At 48.1% G+C, this 16,360-nt stretch overlaps 1 protein-coding gene and 1 long non-coding RNA gene across 3 annotated transcripts; one reads left to right on the top strand and one right to left on the bottom strand.

The window, feature by feature from the left end:
* Positions 1–1,748: 1,748 nt before the first annotated feature.
* HELT (helt bHLH transcription factor) lies at positions 1,749–3,659 on the top strand. 2 transcript variants are annotated; one of them, XM_049866270.1, is made up of 4 exons: positions 1,749–1,775; positions 2,219–2,323; positions 2,598–2,694; positions 3,166–3,659. In XM_049866270.1, the coding sequence occupies exons 1-4, from the start codon at positions 1,749–1,751 to the stop codon at positions 3,657–3,659; spliced, it is 723 nt and encodes a 240-aa protein (XP_049722227.1). The 2 variants fall into 2 exon arrangements, with proteins under 2 accessions (XP_049722227.1, XP_049722226.1); XM_049866269.1 differs by having other exon boundaries at positions 3,163–3,659.
* A 3,797-nt stretch (positions 3,660–7,456) lies between these two features.
* LOC126065796 (uncharacterized) lies at positions 7,457–14,590 on the bottom strand. Its single transcript, XR_007514933.1, has 4 exons — positions 14,174–14,590; positions 11,308–11,392; positions 9,017–9,121; positions 7,457–7,850 (listed from the first exon to the last, which is right to left on the bottom strand). It is a non-coding gene; the product is annotated as an uncharacterized LOC126065796 (long non-coding RNA).
* Positions 14,591–16,360: the final 1,770 nt, after the last annotated feature.

The following is a 16,360-nucleotide window of genomic DNA, read 5'->3' as shown; positions in this document are numbered from 1 at the left end:
CGCCGCCGCCGCCCCCTCCATCCTTTTGGGCCCGTCTAGCAAATTGCCTCCCTCGTCAGTTTGTGCCTTCCCTCCCTCCTCCTCCCCCGATATTTTCGCTCTTTAAAACCATAAAAAAGAGATCAACTCCCCAAACTTCACGGGGCCCTTTTCAGTGACAAATATTGATGCCCAAAGTGTCTGCGCTCTCCCGCCCCCAAACGTTAAGAAAAGGCGCCCGCGAAAGGGGGACATAAAAAGTTAACAATGCTGTGAAAATATGTTTGCAGAAAATAGACAATCGTTGGATTAAACGTATTCAAGTATGAAATAATGCCTTTTTGTGTCAAAACTTGGGCGATGGGCGGGTACAAAAGTTCCCTGTGGCAGCTACTTGCTCCCTTTGTGAGCCGTGCGCTTTGGCGTCTCCACTTGGGCGCATTACTCAGAGCCCTCTAAGCGCGATTGTTTCTTCCTTTCTAATGACATTTACCGGATCAAAACATGCTGTTAATTCGATCAGAAGGCTTCACCCTCCCTGACAAAGCCACAATAATTTCTCCTGAAGTTTGTTAAATTGACCAAAATTAGGCAAATGAATAGGGGTCTGTAGGCGCCCCCTCTCGCAGGTGACGTCGCATAATGCTCGCCCGGGCCAGCTGCGTTCCCCTTTTTCTTCTCGGCCCACTCCTCTCCGTGTTGCCCCCCATCCCTCCCACCCTACTCCAGCTCACCCCCCACTCACACACACATACACACGCCCGCCTGTCTCTCCGCCTCCACCCTCTGGCATTATTAAAATTTAGCCGAATGAAACTATTCATACTTTTCAATGGACATTTTCCTTATAGGATAATAGGCTACAAATTGAGCCTCTTCCCCCCGCGAAGAGAGAGCTGGAGGGGGGAGAAAAGAAAGCAAGCGACGTGGACAGGGAGTGGGGGGAGCGTCGCGTGCCAAAGGCCGGCGGGAGGGGCGAGGCGAGACGAGAGCCTCGTGTGCCAGCCGCAGCCCCACACCTGCCGGGATGTCCGGACAAATAAAGCGGTGTAAACAAAAAGGGGGGAGAGGGACGTGTCACCAAGTCGTGTGAGAAAAGCCTGGGAACAAACGGGGCGCCTCCGTCTCCAAGGGCTCTCCCTTGAACCCGGCGGAACAGCCTATTAAAGGCTTACTTAATTACTTTAATGACTCTGGACAGGCTTTAAAACGCGCTCAGCGCTGGGACGGCCGGCTTGCTGGGATTTGTAAACAGGCGATCATGTGAGACTCAGCGGTGGGACTAAAGGAGGCGACACTGTTTTGTGAGGGTCCTCGCCCCCCGGTGCCCGCGGCCGCTGCGCCCCTGCGCTCGGAGCCTGCTGCAGGAGCTGGCTCGCCCGCTCGCGGGTTTAACGCCTACTTTTCCCGCCCGGGCTGTTGCCAGGCAAATGTTATTCCCGGACCGATCACGTGTCCTTTGAAGGGCCACGTGGATTAACAAAGCTGATCTGCCCCCAAGTCGCCCCCCTCGGCTGCTAATTTTTTTTTTTTTCTTAACTTCTTTAAAGCTGATCTTGAATGCATACATCCCCCAAACGCAGCTCCCCTAATCCTATGGAATAATTCAACTGGTGAACGCACTTGGAGCCCTAGATGACCGCTTTATAAGGCAGTCCCTCGGAGTTGGGAGGCTGCAGTCTACCTAGGACATTGGAGGAGGCACAAGAGGCGAAAAGCAGACGGGTGCCTAGGGTCATCGCCTCTCCCAAGGGCGCGTAGTCACCAGGATGTCAGACAAACTCAAGGAACGCAAAGTGAGTCGGCTGAGCCCAGACGCCCTTGCGCCCTGGTGGTGGAGGCGTCTGACTCCCCCAGCTGCCGCCTGGCTGGACCAATGGCAGAAACTTGACCACACCGGACTTTGCGTGTGGAGGAATCCCGAGTGGTTTGGAAAGGGAATGGGGATAGGGAGAGGAGAATCCTCAACTGGGAAGGAACCCATGCCCGAAGGCTGGCAGCTACCTCCCCAAAACCCTGGAGCTCAGAGTGGGTAGAGAGGATGGAAGGGAAGTGCGCCAGCGCCGGCGTGAGAGGATGGAGCTCATCTGGCTCCAGTGCAGAGGGGCAGAGGTCCTTTCCTGGTGCCAACCCCTGGGAAGGGTGGAGGGCAGGGAAAATGATTGGCACGTAGCTATGGCTTTGAATTCGACGACTACCTGGGCAAAACTATCCTAAATGTACAAACCTCTGTTCTCAGAGAACCCCAGTTTCCCACAAAGTGATAGAGAAGAGGAGGAGAGACCGGATCAACCGCTGCTTAAACGAGCTGGGCAAAACCGTGCCTATGGCCTTGGCGAAGCAGGTAAGGTCGAAGGACCGGAAGCCGGATCCCTGGCTGTGGGAACTCTCCGCTGTCACGCTCATCCGAGGCGCAGGGAATCTTGGGGACACAGATGACCGTCTGTTTGGGCCTCCCTCCCGGTTGGCCTGAGTGCTGAGTGAGCCCCAGGCGCCCCTCGCACAGATCCAACAGCGTTCTGCTCGCGGTTTCGCTCCAGATGAAACCTTGCAGCGCAGCCAGCAGGGCCGGCCTGCGCCTGTTGGGCCTCTGCGAAAAGCCCTTCCTCCTTTTGCAGAGTTCCGGGAAGCTGGAGAAAGCAGAGATCCTCGAGATGACCGTTCAGTACCTGAGAGCCCTGCACTCCTCTGATTTTCCCCGTGGAAGGGAAAAAGGTGGGCGTAGGTTGGGTAAGGGGAACCTGAGCCAGAAGCGCGCGCCACATCTGGGTGTTGGAAGTGAGAGTGAGGCCCCTAGTAGGAGTGTGTGTGCGGAGGTGGGCTGGGGGGTTCCTGCAAAGCACTTCTCCCGCCGGCGCGACGGCGGAGCAGCACTGCAGAGCGGTTTTCTAGGCGACACCGGCTCCGCGGCCTCCTCTCAGGTAGGGGTGGGGCAGGGCAAGCAATAGCGGGATAAAGAAGTGAGGGAGAGATTAAGGCTCTTAGGGAAAGGAGGGCCGTTCGCTCGTGCTTTTCCGTCTCCGGACTGCGGAGAGGGGAGGAAGGGCCTCAAATGGAAATTCTGGCCCGAAAATGTGGCGGGAGGTGCCTGGCGTTGGCTTCGGGCTCCCCAGGGGAATGCGGCCGCGCGCGTTTTTTTTTTTTTTTTTTTTTAACTTCCTACAGTCTTCCTCGCCCCTTCAGCAGAACTTTTAGCGGAGTTTGCCAACTACTTCCATTACGGCTACCACGAATGTATGAAGAACCTGGTGCATTACCTCACCACGGTGGAGCGAATGGAGACCAAGGACACCAAGTATGCGCGCATCCTCACCTTCTTGCAGTCCAAGGCCCGCCTGGGCGGCGAGCCTACCTTCCCACCGCTGGGGTCGCTCCCGGAGCCGGATTTCTCTTATCAGCTGCACCCGGCGGGGCCCGAGTTCACCGGCCACAGCCCCGGCGAGGCCGCGGTGTTCCCGCAGGGCGCGGCCCCCGGGCCCTTCCCCTGGCCGCACGCCGCGGCCCGCAGCCCGGCGCTGCCCTACCTACCTAGCGCGCCAGTGCCGCTGCCGAGCCCGGGGCAACCGCACAGTCCCTTCCTGGCACCGGTGCAGGGCCTGGACCGCCATTACCTCAACCTGATCGGCCACACTCACCCCAACGCCCTCAACCTGCACACGCCCCAGCACCCGGTGCTCTGACGCCGGCTCGCCCTCCAGGTTTCTCTCTGCTTAGGAGAAATACTGCATATTGCACAGATGTATATATTATGAAAAACAAAAAAAAAACTGGGTGGAGGAAGGCCAAGAGCAGTTAGTCTTCGAAAGAATTTCCCTTAGCAATAAACGTTTTCTGACAAATATCCGAAGAGATGGATTTTTTGTTCATGTTACCTTCCGCCTCTCCACAACCCATCCCCCCTGAAGTACCATGGTTTCGAGACTGGTAGGGTCCAAGACGAAGGTTCCCAGTGATTTGGTGGGGCGTCCTGCAGAGAAGTTTGAGAGGTGGGGAAAGGGCTAAACGGAGACTGAAGCCTATATTTGAGCCATCGCTGGGAGGTGGGATTCGTGGCCCCTGGGTGCCTTAGTGGCTCTCCCGGGGATCCAGTCCCGCATCCTCCTTCGCGCGCATCTTGGGCATTTACCTCGGAGAAAGGCAGGCGCGAGGAAAATGCAAAACGAAGGACCTACCCCAAGCTGGCTTTGGTGAACTTCGCTAACTCGGACATTGGCGCCTTCCTTCTGCCCGCCAATCCCCCAGACTCGGGCGCCAGACGCGCTCGCGCGTCTGGAGCGCAGCGAACCCAAGCCTGCGAGACACGTGGCTGTTTACAGCCTTAGCACTGTCTCCGTAAATATGTGGAGCTGTTAGCGTTCTGAATTGTAACCTAAAAACAACATCCGGCGAAGTCTTCTATCTTCAGATGACAACTCGTTACACCCAGCTTGATGCCAGAGAGTCCAGGGAAGCTGACGTTGCCTTTTGCGCAGAGATCAACCCAGCCTCGGGGCGCTAAGGCAACCTGGTAAGAAGTTGGCACCGGCGGCTTTGGAAAACGCTCTTCCCCAGGAGATTGATTCCCCCGTTGACTCCCACCTTCCGGCCACTGCTGCGGGTTCAAGACGCAGGGTTCTCTGTTCAGATTCTCGAGCCTGGAGAGAAAACGCTCCCTACGTCCACCGGGCGGGGGTGGGGTGCCCAGTCCCGCATGACACCCTGTGACTCTGCAGATTCACGAAAACTGCGTGAAGGCTTGGGATTGCCATAGCGTCGCAGTTCCCGGGCAGTGGCCTATTTCCAAGCACCACTGGGACCACGCTGGGGCTTGGGGCTTTTCTTTTCCTACCGTACCCGCAACATCACCACCGAGGCCCGGCCGGTGCCACTGGCCAGATCTCAATTTTTTTTTTTTTTTTTTAATCTCCTGGCTGCACCCAGAGTCCCATGGTAAACACGGTGAAGAAAGTTTGGGGTGTTAGGGGAGGCTTGGCTAGTGATCTTCAGAGAATTGCGTATTTTGAGTTAGATCTGCGTTTTACCCACAAAACAGTGATACATTTAGAATAGCAAACTAATGTTGTTTTTAAGATCCAAACAGCACAGTGGGCCTCCCCGTTGTGTATGTAAATAGATAAAAATAAATCAGGTATCCAGCGGCTGACGTTTTGGTTGTAGAGATTTAAACATTTTCCTTCATTGATTTTTTTCTTTGAACTTTTGTTCCTGCTAACTTTGATACTCTTTAAATAAATCAAAATTATCTACCACGTTTTCCTTTTCGTTTCCAGAGGCCCTTTAGCCGAACTACAGTGAACTCTCTCCTCTCAGACTAGCTGGGGGATGTAATTAACTTACTCCATCCTTCTGGACAGCGCTTTAGGGAGCTCCGACCTCCTCTGTTCACTGAGGTCATGGAATGAGATGACCCGAAATTGTAAACCGTCAAACTCCATTATACAGAGATAGGCGGGGGGGGGGGGGGGGGGGTCAGTACATTTGTCGATAAAGTGAAACTTAAATGTGCACGGGGGGAATCTATAAACTTTAGAAAAGGTCTTGTGTTTATGGGGTTCTTGAAATACCTTTTCTATAAAATGTGAAATGTAAACAAATATCTCGTGAACTGATATAGCTGGAGCATAAAATTGAGTGTAAATACAGGCCTTTGCTGATAACGAAAATACACGCAGCAACATGGGATAAAAACCCATTGTGCAGAAGTGGGAGAGTGATGGTACTCATTACCAGAGCACACGTCTTACAACCGTTTTCATCAGGGCTGGATGTGGACTATGAGGAAAGCCTTTGGGTTTTTTTCTCCAGCATTAAGCCAATCTGAATTCCCTCTGGCAGCGAAGCATTAAAGATATAGTGTTACCCTGGAAATATAAATTATTAATATATTCAGTATTTTTGTCACTTCTCAACTGTTAACCAAATTAGACAAAACTCTCTTTTGCTAAGTAGATTTTCTCTTTGGGATTAGCTTTGGGAATGCACAGGGCCACCACAGTAAAAACTTTGGTCATTTACATATAATTTTGCAAACTTTCACTGGCCCATGACAGTCTTTGTACCTCAAATGTTGGTATTCTTGATTTTTTTTTTCTCTTTCTCATTTAACTGTGAGGATAAAACCCTGCTTTGGATTTACAATGGCTTTAGGATAAAGTCTCTCTCCCTCTTTCTCTCTCTCTGTGTTGTTGTGTCTTTTTCTGAAACCTTCATCCAAAGTGCCAAGTCTCCTGGTTTGGCTAAAAGTTAAACTTGAGATCTTTTAATCAAAAGTCAAACTTGGAATTTTTAACCTTTTGTAAAGTCAAACTTGGAATAATTTGACTCTGAAAAAGCTTTAAAATATCACTACCAAATGCAATTGATTCAGATCAGGTTGTGACCCTCATGTGTTCCTCCGGCCCTTTCCCTGACAACACCTTACTCCCAGCCCCCAGCCCCGCCCACAGCCCCGCCCTCACCCCAGCCCCCAGCCCCGCCCCCACTCCCGCCCCCCACCCCAGCCCCCACCCCAGCCCTTGCTCCAGCCCCCACCCCAGCCCCCACTACAGACTCCTGCTGCAGCCCCCATCCTCCAGCCCAGCCCCTAGCCCAGCCCCCACCCCAGCCCCCCCACCCCAGCCCCCCACCCCAGCTCGCCAGCCCAGCCCTTGCTCCAGCCCCCCAACCCAGCACCCCAGCCCCCAGCCCAGCTCCCCAGCCCAGCCCCAGCCCAGCCCCCCACTCCAGCCCCCACCTCTGCCCCCACCCCAGCCCCCACCTCTGCCCCCACCCCAGCCCCCCACCCCAGCTCCCTACCCCAGCCCCCCAGCCTCCCACCCCAGCCCCCCAACTCCAGCCCGCCAGCCCCCTTCTCTCCGAGTCTCTTATGTCCAGTCCCTCCACTCTTTAAGTAAGTTGTATAGTAATGGTTTCCAAGAGAGGCCTGACCAAACCCAGAAATAACAAAAAACAGTGGGTTTTGCTGGAGGTGACCCATTGTGATGCCTCTGAAAGGGCCAGCCTCTTGTTTCTTGGGCTTCATCCTTGAGCGGGCAAGAATAAAAATAATCATACCCATGAAATCAAAGGTTTTCTCCAGAGGCTTGAGGAACAAAGCTGATGGCTGGTGCTTTGGGTCGGTCCCGTGGCTCTGCAAGGTTGGGACTAAGAGCTTGCAGGCACTCCGACAGCCGCTGCCAGAAGGGCAGTGACGCAGAGCTTCCCACGTTGCCGAACAAACACGGCCCTGTGTATCCGTCGGGGCTCCTCTAGCCTGGGCTGCTGAATGCCATGTAAGAAGGTGGAGGAGTTGCTGGGTAAGGGCCTCACTGACCCACACAGGCACGGAACTCCTAGAACCTGGTAATGGGTGTCTGCTTAGGGTAACACGCCAGAAAAGGAAGGTGATGTAGGGCATATAGGCTCACTAAGTGTTTGTGGAATGCCTGAAGGAATTGCCTAAGCTGCTGAGTCTTTTGGAACTCTAGACCAGGTGCCTTTGTTGTTGCTCTTGTGTGCCATCGAGCGGATGTTCAACTCATAGAGACCCCACGTGACAGAGTAAAACTGCCCCAGAGGGTTTTCTAGGCTTTAATCTTTACAGGAGCAGATTGCCAGGTCTTTTTCCTGTGGAGCCACTGGGTAGGTTCAAACCACCAATCTTTCCATTAGCAGCTGAGAGCTTAACCAGTGTGCCACCAGGGCTCCTCTTGTTGCTGGCCCTCAATTCCCTCCTCACTTCAGCAGAGACCAGAAAGCAACAGTGCTCACACCCAGAGGGCTGTGGAGTAATCTACACACATCTGTGGCCCTGCCTTTGCCTAACATTCTACCTTGTGGTCTGGCAGTGGGAGACAACGGTCAGCCTGCTTCTCTGAGGCAGTTAACTCCTCCTGTTAGAAAAGAAAAAAAAGTTTCTCTCGAGTTGATTGAGACTCATGGCAACTCCACTGTGTCAAACTAGAACTGTGCTCCATAGGGTTTTCAGTGGCTGATTTTTTGGAAGTAGATTGCCAGGCCTTTCTTCTGAGATGCCTCTGGGTAGACTAGAACCTCCAGCCTTTTGGTTAGCAGCTGTGTGAGTCAACCATTTACACCGTCCTGGGCCCAGCTAAATGCTGACCTCCAATCCAGGATTTGGGTTTAGAACTAGCCTGATGGGAGGGGGGTTCTGCTCCTGTCACATGAGAAAGATCCAAGCAAGGCTGGGCTGAGCTGACTCCGCCATCTTTTCTGAACAGCTCTTTAGTTGTCCAGAGTGTGGGTTCTAGAGCCAGATTGCCTGGATTTGCATTCCAGCTCTGCTGCCCATTAGCTGTGTGACTCTGGGCAAGTTGCTAAGCCTCTCAGTATCTGCTTCATCATCTATAAAATGGAGACATTAAAAGTGAGACCTCATAGGATTCCTGTGAGGATTAAATGAGTTGGTACATTCAACTCATTGGACATATGGACATTGCATGGTCCACAGTGATGCTCCATAAATATTAACTGTTATAACAATTATCTATGTCTCTCACCTTCTCCCAAGGGGTCAGATACTTGGCACCCCCTCACACTGAAAACAAAATGCCCAAGCCAATCAGAAAAAGAAAAGAAAAAAAAAAAAACTTAAACCCCAGAGCTTTCTCCTAAACCCCATAGCTTGTTTTGGAATAAGAGAACATTTTATGTTGAGGGCAAGTAAGTAGGATGGTCAGCCTGGGGTCTGTGAGCTCTCCTCCAAGCTCTGACTTGTAGTCACAGTCCCTCTGATGACTGTGGAAAGCTCTTTCACACCCTCTTACATACAGAAAACTGGCCTCATGTTACTTTGCAGCAGCTACTGCACTGCACCCCCACTCTCCCTTATGTCCGTTGACATACGGTCAGCCATTGCAAGGTCTTTTTTGGAAAATGGTAGAAATAAACTAATTCAGTATTCTTTAAATACACTTTCTATGGCAGTTTTATGCTCTTCTTTGCATTTTCCCCATTTATTCCACTCAAGTGTTTTGTCTATCCTAGTCATCCGCTGTCTGCTCCCTTCGTCATTCCTGGATCAGGTTGAATAACTCACCTGAATCCCTGATGTAGGTAAAAGCTCTGCTGCAGAGCTCAGCTTCCTGCCTTGGCTCCCGAGACCTGATTTTTCATGTATCCGTGGTCTGGTACAAGAGTTTACCTGTGTGTGGAGGAGGGAGGGTTGGAGGAGCTTTTACTTCCCACCCCTCATGGTTCCTGTGGAGGAATATTACTCGAGTGATCCGCTTGAAATCTCACAGCATCCGTTCTCCCTCCTCAGTTACCTGATCTGGAGGTGTTTGGAGGAAGGACCTAAGCATGCTCAGCTCAGCCCCATTCTCCTGGGGAGTCAACTTGCCCACAGAAAGCAAGCAAGTATTCCCTACTCAGCTGGTTGTAAGATTTCTAGCTCTTCCTATGAATTTATGGGTAAGTTCAATTCTAGGGTATTACAAGCCCACTGTAGCCACACTTAAAGTCACATCTTCAAATAAGTCACAAAGTAGATGTGTTTATCTCCCCTGACACATACATACATGTACCAAATGGTTCTGAGCACAGATAGATGAAAAATTCAGTTTTATTTATTGGATACTGTAAAAGCCCCAAATCTGGGAGCTTACACATGTGCATCTAAGGATGTAGATACACATATATACCTGTGTGCACTAAACGGTACAGGCCCAGGGTTGCTGCCCGTGTGTGTACACAAAGGTGTCTGCAGGTGAACTCAGGTATAGACATGGACAACCAATGGGACCAGGGGAACAAGCTGTCTGCTGAAGGAATTGCTGGGTGAGAGGGGGAGGGACTCAACAACACCTGGCTTGCTTCAAAGATAAGAACCAACCATTACGAAGGCCTGCAAATCTATCCTATTATAGTCTTTGACAAACCCTCTGCACAGTAAGTAGAAGTGAAGGAAAACTGAAGGGAGGCAATAGACAGTTATGCTGAGTGGGAGAGAGCGGACAAGTTACTGAAGTGACAGAGGGACAGGGGTGGGCAATTGTGGGGCAGGAACTCTGTGCTAAGCTATAAAGAGAGGTGAGAGGAAGAAGACCCCAGAGCTTGAGCACTATTTTCCTTTTCTATTCCCTACTACCTCATTATTATGTTTAATTTAAAACCAAGCGTCAACAAAAATACGTTGGTTAAAACTTTAAAGATATGATGAGATTTCCTTACTATCATATTTCTAGGACACTTTTCGCAACATTTGATTAAGCAGAAGTAAGCCTCCTCATTAGTAGAAGTCCTTCACAGTAAAACATTTTCACTTCCACCATTTATTTTTCACATAATCATCATTTTTATTGTATATTTACGACAGAACACAAAACATGATCGAGCTCAGTTGCTCTTTCTAAATACAACCTAAAGTGTAATTATCAAAGAATAACAATTATTGAAGAAAATGTTCTCAAGTTTTAGGACTGGAAATTACAACCTGTCTCTGTTCTCCTGGGTGTATGTGTCCTACACACTGTGGTGACTGCAGCCGTACAGTCATGCTGGGCGGGGTGGGCAGGGTCTGGACTCGGTGACAGCCCTTGTTTCTTTTTTTGGAGAAGCTCCTCCAAAATAGTCAAACTGGAGGAAGGGTCACATGCAGATTTGTATTCTGGCCACAAGCCAAAAGCAAGAGATTTGTGAAAGGTTGAGGAATTTTCCCACTTTGATCTACAGTAAAGAACTAGACGTGAATACAACTGAGTCTCATCTACCTCATTACAGCTTGATCAAAAAGGTGAAAGCAACATGGACATTGCCAAATTCGAACTGAATAATAACTATGTGGCCTCGAAACCATGGCTGACAGTAGCTCAGATATATGTGGTGAGGTGAGGCTGCCGGGGAAGGCATTTAATTACTATATCATTAATTTCAGAGGAAAGAAGTTTGGCTAAGAATTTCTTAGAATACTATTAAAAATTGAACAATAATTTCTAAAACCACTGAAAGTAGGATGTGATAACTGTTCTCATTTATCAATGAGAACATTTTCAAACCTTTCCCATTATTTACTCCAGAAAGAGATACCAGGAAAGATGAGTGTGCTCAACGGATGGCTGGAGTTTAGGAAACGGGAATTCACAAGAAGCATCAAATGATTTTCTGTGGGAAAGGTAGCCTCGTAGGTAATAACCAAGTGATGTGGGCACAGAGAACATACGATGAATTTATGGGGCACCTGATGGTTTTTGGCATTAGATGTTGTCCATGGTTTGCAAGTTTCTTCCAAAAAAGAGGTATAGTCAATTTTCCCATCTAACTTCTGGTCATGACATGACATGATAAACCTCATCTTCATTAAGGAAGAAGCTGCAAAACTTAAGAACTGACCTGAATTCTGGAAAGGAAAGACGGCCACTACTGTCAGTATCCAGCACTTAGAAGCCTTCTGTAGAGTCTTCTGGTCACCCTGGAGCTACAGAAGAGAAAATTTTTGGACAAATGTCTCCTTCCCAAACAAATATAAACGTATCAAAACATAACTGTTTCCTCTCTTCCCCTTCTCCCTTTCTTTCTCTACTACCTCCCATTCTCAGCCTCTTTTCTTTTTTTTTTTTTTTAATCTTATAGGGTAGGATTCAGTCACCCTGAAGTTTTCTTTAGAGGCTCTTAATCCATAACCTGCTGGAAGGTATGCCACCAGCATTTCAAATACCAGCAGGGTCACTCATGGGAGACAGGTTTTGGCAAAGCTTCCAGACTAAGACAGACTAGGAATAAAGGTCTGGCAATCTACTTCCAAAGATTAGCCAATGAAAACCTTATGGATCACGGCAGAACACTGTCCAATTCCAGTGATCATGAGGCTGGTACAGGACTGGGCAACGTTTCGTTCTACTATACATGAGATCACTACAAGCCAGAGCTGACTCGACAGAACCTAAGAACAACAATCCAGAAAAATCATCCTAAGCAGTAAAAGGGAAACCACTTGGACCTTGTTTCCACATCTATCCTCACTCCTAGGTGGACTCACTTAATCTGCCTCCCCTTTATTCACCACCTTAACTAGTCCCTCTCCCCTTGACTAGTCTTTCTAACCTTGACTAGTCCCTCTCCCCTTGACTAGCCTGTCTCCCTTCCACTAAACTCCATATCCAAATAGTCATCAAGTCTTCTTTTTTTTTTTTTAATAACTTTTATTAAGCTTCAAGTGAACGTTTACAAATCCAATCAGTCTGTCACGTATAAGTTTACATACATCTCACTCCCTACTCCCACTTGCTCTCCACCTCTTGAGTCAGCCCTTTCAGTCTCTTCTTTCTTGACAATTTTGCCGGCTTCCCTCTCTCTATCCTCCCATCCCCCCTCCAGACAAGAGTTGCCAACACAATCTCAGGTGTCCACCTGATATAATTAGCTCACTCTTCATCAGCGTCTCTCTCCCACCCGCTGACCAGTCCCTTTCATTTCTGATGAGTTGTCTTCGGGGATGGTTCCTGTCCTGTGTCAACTGAAGGTCTGGGGAGCATGGCCGTCGGGATTCCTCCAGTCTCAGTCAGACCATTAAGTTTGGTCTTTTTATGAGAATTTGGGGTCTGTATCCCACTGATCTCCTGCTCCCTCAGGGGTCCTCTGCTGTGCTCCCTGTCAGGGCAGTCATCGATTGTGGCCGGGCACCAACTAGTTCTTCTGGTCTCAGGATGATGTAGGTCTCTGGTTCATGTGGCCCTTTCTGTCTCTTGGGCTCTTAGTTGTCGTGTGGCCTTGGTGTTCTTCATTTTCCTTTGCTCCAGGTGGGTTGAGACCAATTGCTGCATCTTAGATCGCCGCTTGTTAGCATTTAAGACCCCAGACGCCACATTTCAAAGTGGGATGCAGAATGATTTCATAACAGAATTATTTTGCCAATTGACTTAGAAGTCCCCGCAAACCATGTTCCCCAGACCCCCGCACTTGCTCCGCTGACCTTTGAAGCATTCATTTTATCCCGGAAACTTCTTTGCTTTTGGTCCAGTCCAATTGAGCTGACCTTCCATGTATTGAGTGTTGTCTTTCCCTTCACCTAAAGCAGTTCATATCTACTGATTAATCAATAAAAAACCCTCTCCCACCCTCCCTCCCTCCCCCCCTCGAAACCACAAAAGTATGTGTTCTTCTCAGGTTTACTATTTCTCAAGATCTTATAACAGTGGTCTTATACAATATTTGTCCTTTTGCCTCTGACTCATTTCGCTCAGCATAATGCTTTCCAGGTTCCTCCATGTTATGAAATGTTTCAGAGATTCGTCACTGTTCTTTATCGATGCGTAGTATTCCATTGTGTGAATATACCACAATTTATTTACCCATTCATCCGTTGATGGACACCTTGGTTGCTTCCAACTTTTTGCTATTGTAAACAGAGCTGCAATAAACATGGGTGTGCATGTATCTGTTTGTATGAAGGCTCTTGTATCTCTAGGGTATATTCCTAGGAGTGGGATTTCTGGGTTGTATGGTAGTTCTATTTCTAACTGTTTAAGATAACGCCAGATAGATTTCCAAAGTGGTTGTACCATTTTACATTCCCACCAGCAGTGTATGAGAGTTCCAATCTCTCCGCAGCCTCTCCAACATTTATTATTTTGTGTTTTTTGGATTAATGCCAGCCTTGCTGGTGTGAGATGGAATCTCATCGTAGTTTTAATTTGCATTTCTCTAATGGCTAATGATCGAGGGCATTTTCTCATGTATCTGTTGGCTGCCTGAATATCTTCTTTAGTGAAATGTGTGTTCATATCCTTTGCCCACTTCTTGATTGGGTTGTTTGTCTTTTTGTGGTTGAGTTTTGACAGAATCATGTAGATTTTAGAGATCAGGCGCTGGTCGGAGATGTCATAGCTGAAAATTCTTTCCCAGTCTGTAGGTGGTCTTTTCACTCTTTTGGAGAAGTCTTTAGATGAGCATAGGTGTTTGATTTTTAGGAGCTCCCAGTTATTGGGTTTCTCTTCATCATTTTTGGTAATGTTTTGTATTCTGTTTATACCTTGTATTAGGGCTCCTAGGGTTGTCCCAATTTTTTCTTCCATGATCTTTATCGTTTTAGTCTTTATGTTTAGGTCTTTGATCCACTTGGAGTTAGTTTTTGTGCATGGTGTGAGGTATGGGTCCTGTTTCATTTTTTTGCAAAGGGATATCCAGTTATGCCAGCACCATTTGTTAAAAAGACTATCTTTTCCCCAGTTAATTGACCATCAAGTCTTCTTGATATTACCTTTTAACTCCTGTACCCATTCATTTTTCTTTCTTTTCTGACGCTGCCACAGTCCAGGCTGCAAATGTCCCATTCAGACTCCTGCCACATCTTCCCAGCACTTCTCCCAGCCTCCGTTTTTGCTTCCCTGTGATTCACTTTCAACATAACAGCCAGAGTGCTTTTTCTAAAACACAAATCTAAAATTCTTCCCTTTAAAATTCTTCAGTGGCTTCCCATGACTCTCAGGATAAAGTCCAAGTTGCTGTGCGGTCTTCCCTTTGTGATCCCTGTGTACTTCTCAGACCTAAGTATTTGACACTACCCAAACTCAACATCAGCTGCAGCACTATGTCGACAGGGAACTGCCAGAAATTCAGGCCAGTTTCAGAAGATGACGTGGAACCAGAGATATCATTGCTGATGTCAGATGGATCCTGGCTGAAAGCAGAGAATACCAGAAGGATGTTTACCTGTCTTTTATTGACTATGCAAAGGCATTCAACTGTGTGGATCATAGCAAATTATAGATAACATTGCAAAGAATGGGAATTCCAGAACACTTAATTCTGCTCATGAGGAGCCTTTACATAGATCAAGAGGCAGTTGTTCAAACAGAACAAGGGGATACTGATTGGCTTAAAGTCAGAAAAGGTGTGTATTAGGGTTGTGTCCTTTCACCATACCTATTCAATCTGTATGCTGAGCAAATAATCCAAGAAGCTGGACTATATGAAGAAGAAGCAGGCATCAGGATTGGAAGAAGACTCATTAACAACCTGCGTTATGCAGGTGACACAACCTTGCCTGCTGAAAGTGAAAAGGACTTGAAGCACTTACTGATGAAGATCAAAGACCACAGCCTTCAGTATGGATTACACCTCAACATAAAGAAAACAAAAATCCTCACAACTGGACCAATGAGCAACATCATGATAAACAGAGAAAAGATTGAAGTTGTTAAGGATTTCATTTTACATGGATCCATAATCAACAGCCATGGAAGCAGCAGTTAAGAAATCAAACGAGGCATTGCATTGGGTAAATCTGCTGTAAAGGACCCCTCTAAAGCGTTGAAAAGCAAAGATATCACCTTGAAGGCTAAGGTGTGCCTGACCCAAGGCATGGTATTTTCAATCTCATCATATGCATGTAATAGCTGGACAATGAATAAGAAAGACTGAAGAAGAATTGAGGCCTTTGAATTGTGGTGTTGGGAAAGAATACTGAATACACCATGGACTACCAGAAGAGCAAATAAATCTGTCTTGGAAGAAGTACAACCAGAATGCTCCTTACAAGCAAGGATGGCGAGACTGCGTCTTACATACTTTGGACATGTTACCAGGAGGGATCAGTCCCTGGAGAAGGACACCATGCTTGGCAGAGTACAGGGTCAGCAGAAAAGAGGAAAACCCTCAATGAGGTGGATGGACACAGTGGCTGCAACAATGGGCTCAAGCATAACAACAACTGTGAGCATGGCGCAGGACCAGGCAGTGTTTCTTTCTGTGGTACATAGGGTCACTATGAGTCGGAACCGACTTGACGGCACCTAACAACAACACCCTCAACACCAGGGCACACTAACTTCCTTCATTGTTCAGACATACAGAATTCTCTTTTGTGCAAGGTGACTGTGAATGCTACATTTGAGAGGCAAAGGAAAACTCAGTGTACCTTTTCTCTTAGGCGACTGGTCAGCTCACACCAACCTGCTGACTCCTCCCTAATGAAAGTTTGGTGTTTATTCTCCCCAAGTGAAGGGAAATGTGTAGCATCACGGAGCCCATTCGTACAGGTCTGTGTCTGAAATGGCTTCAGAAATTCTAGAAACACAACACTGACAAAAGTTTCTGAAATTTATGCTCTGGTCTATCTTCTTTCTGGACTTCCATTAAATCCTATAATCAAATAATATCACTGTTTGAGGCACTTATTATTACCATTACTAAGAGATTAAGAACATGGACTCCGGAGCTAGGCTGCCTAGGTTTGAGCCCTGGCTCTGTTTTCTAGTTGGATGATCTCGAACAAGTGAACACCTCAAAGCCTTGGTTCCAACAGTGAAATGGAACAGTTGTACCTGTCCCATACATTCAGGGAAGGATTAAATGAGCTACTAGAGCCCTGTCTGGCCAATGGTCTGTACCAGTAACCATCAGCTATTATTAACTGAAATCCTCATGAGACTGGTAGATGGACAAC

This window comes from Elephas maximus, chromosome 22 (assembly GCF_024166365.1).
Source record: "Elephas maximus indicus isolate mEleMax1 chromosome 22, mEleMax1 primary haplotype, whole genome shotgun sequence".
Lineage (NCBI taxonomy): Eukaryota > Metazoa > Chordata > Mammalia > Proboscidea > Elephantidae > Elephas > Elephas maximus.
Note: the sequence above shows the minus strand (reverse complement) of the source record. Positions and strands in the feature narration are given on the sequence as shown.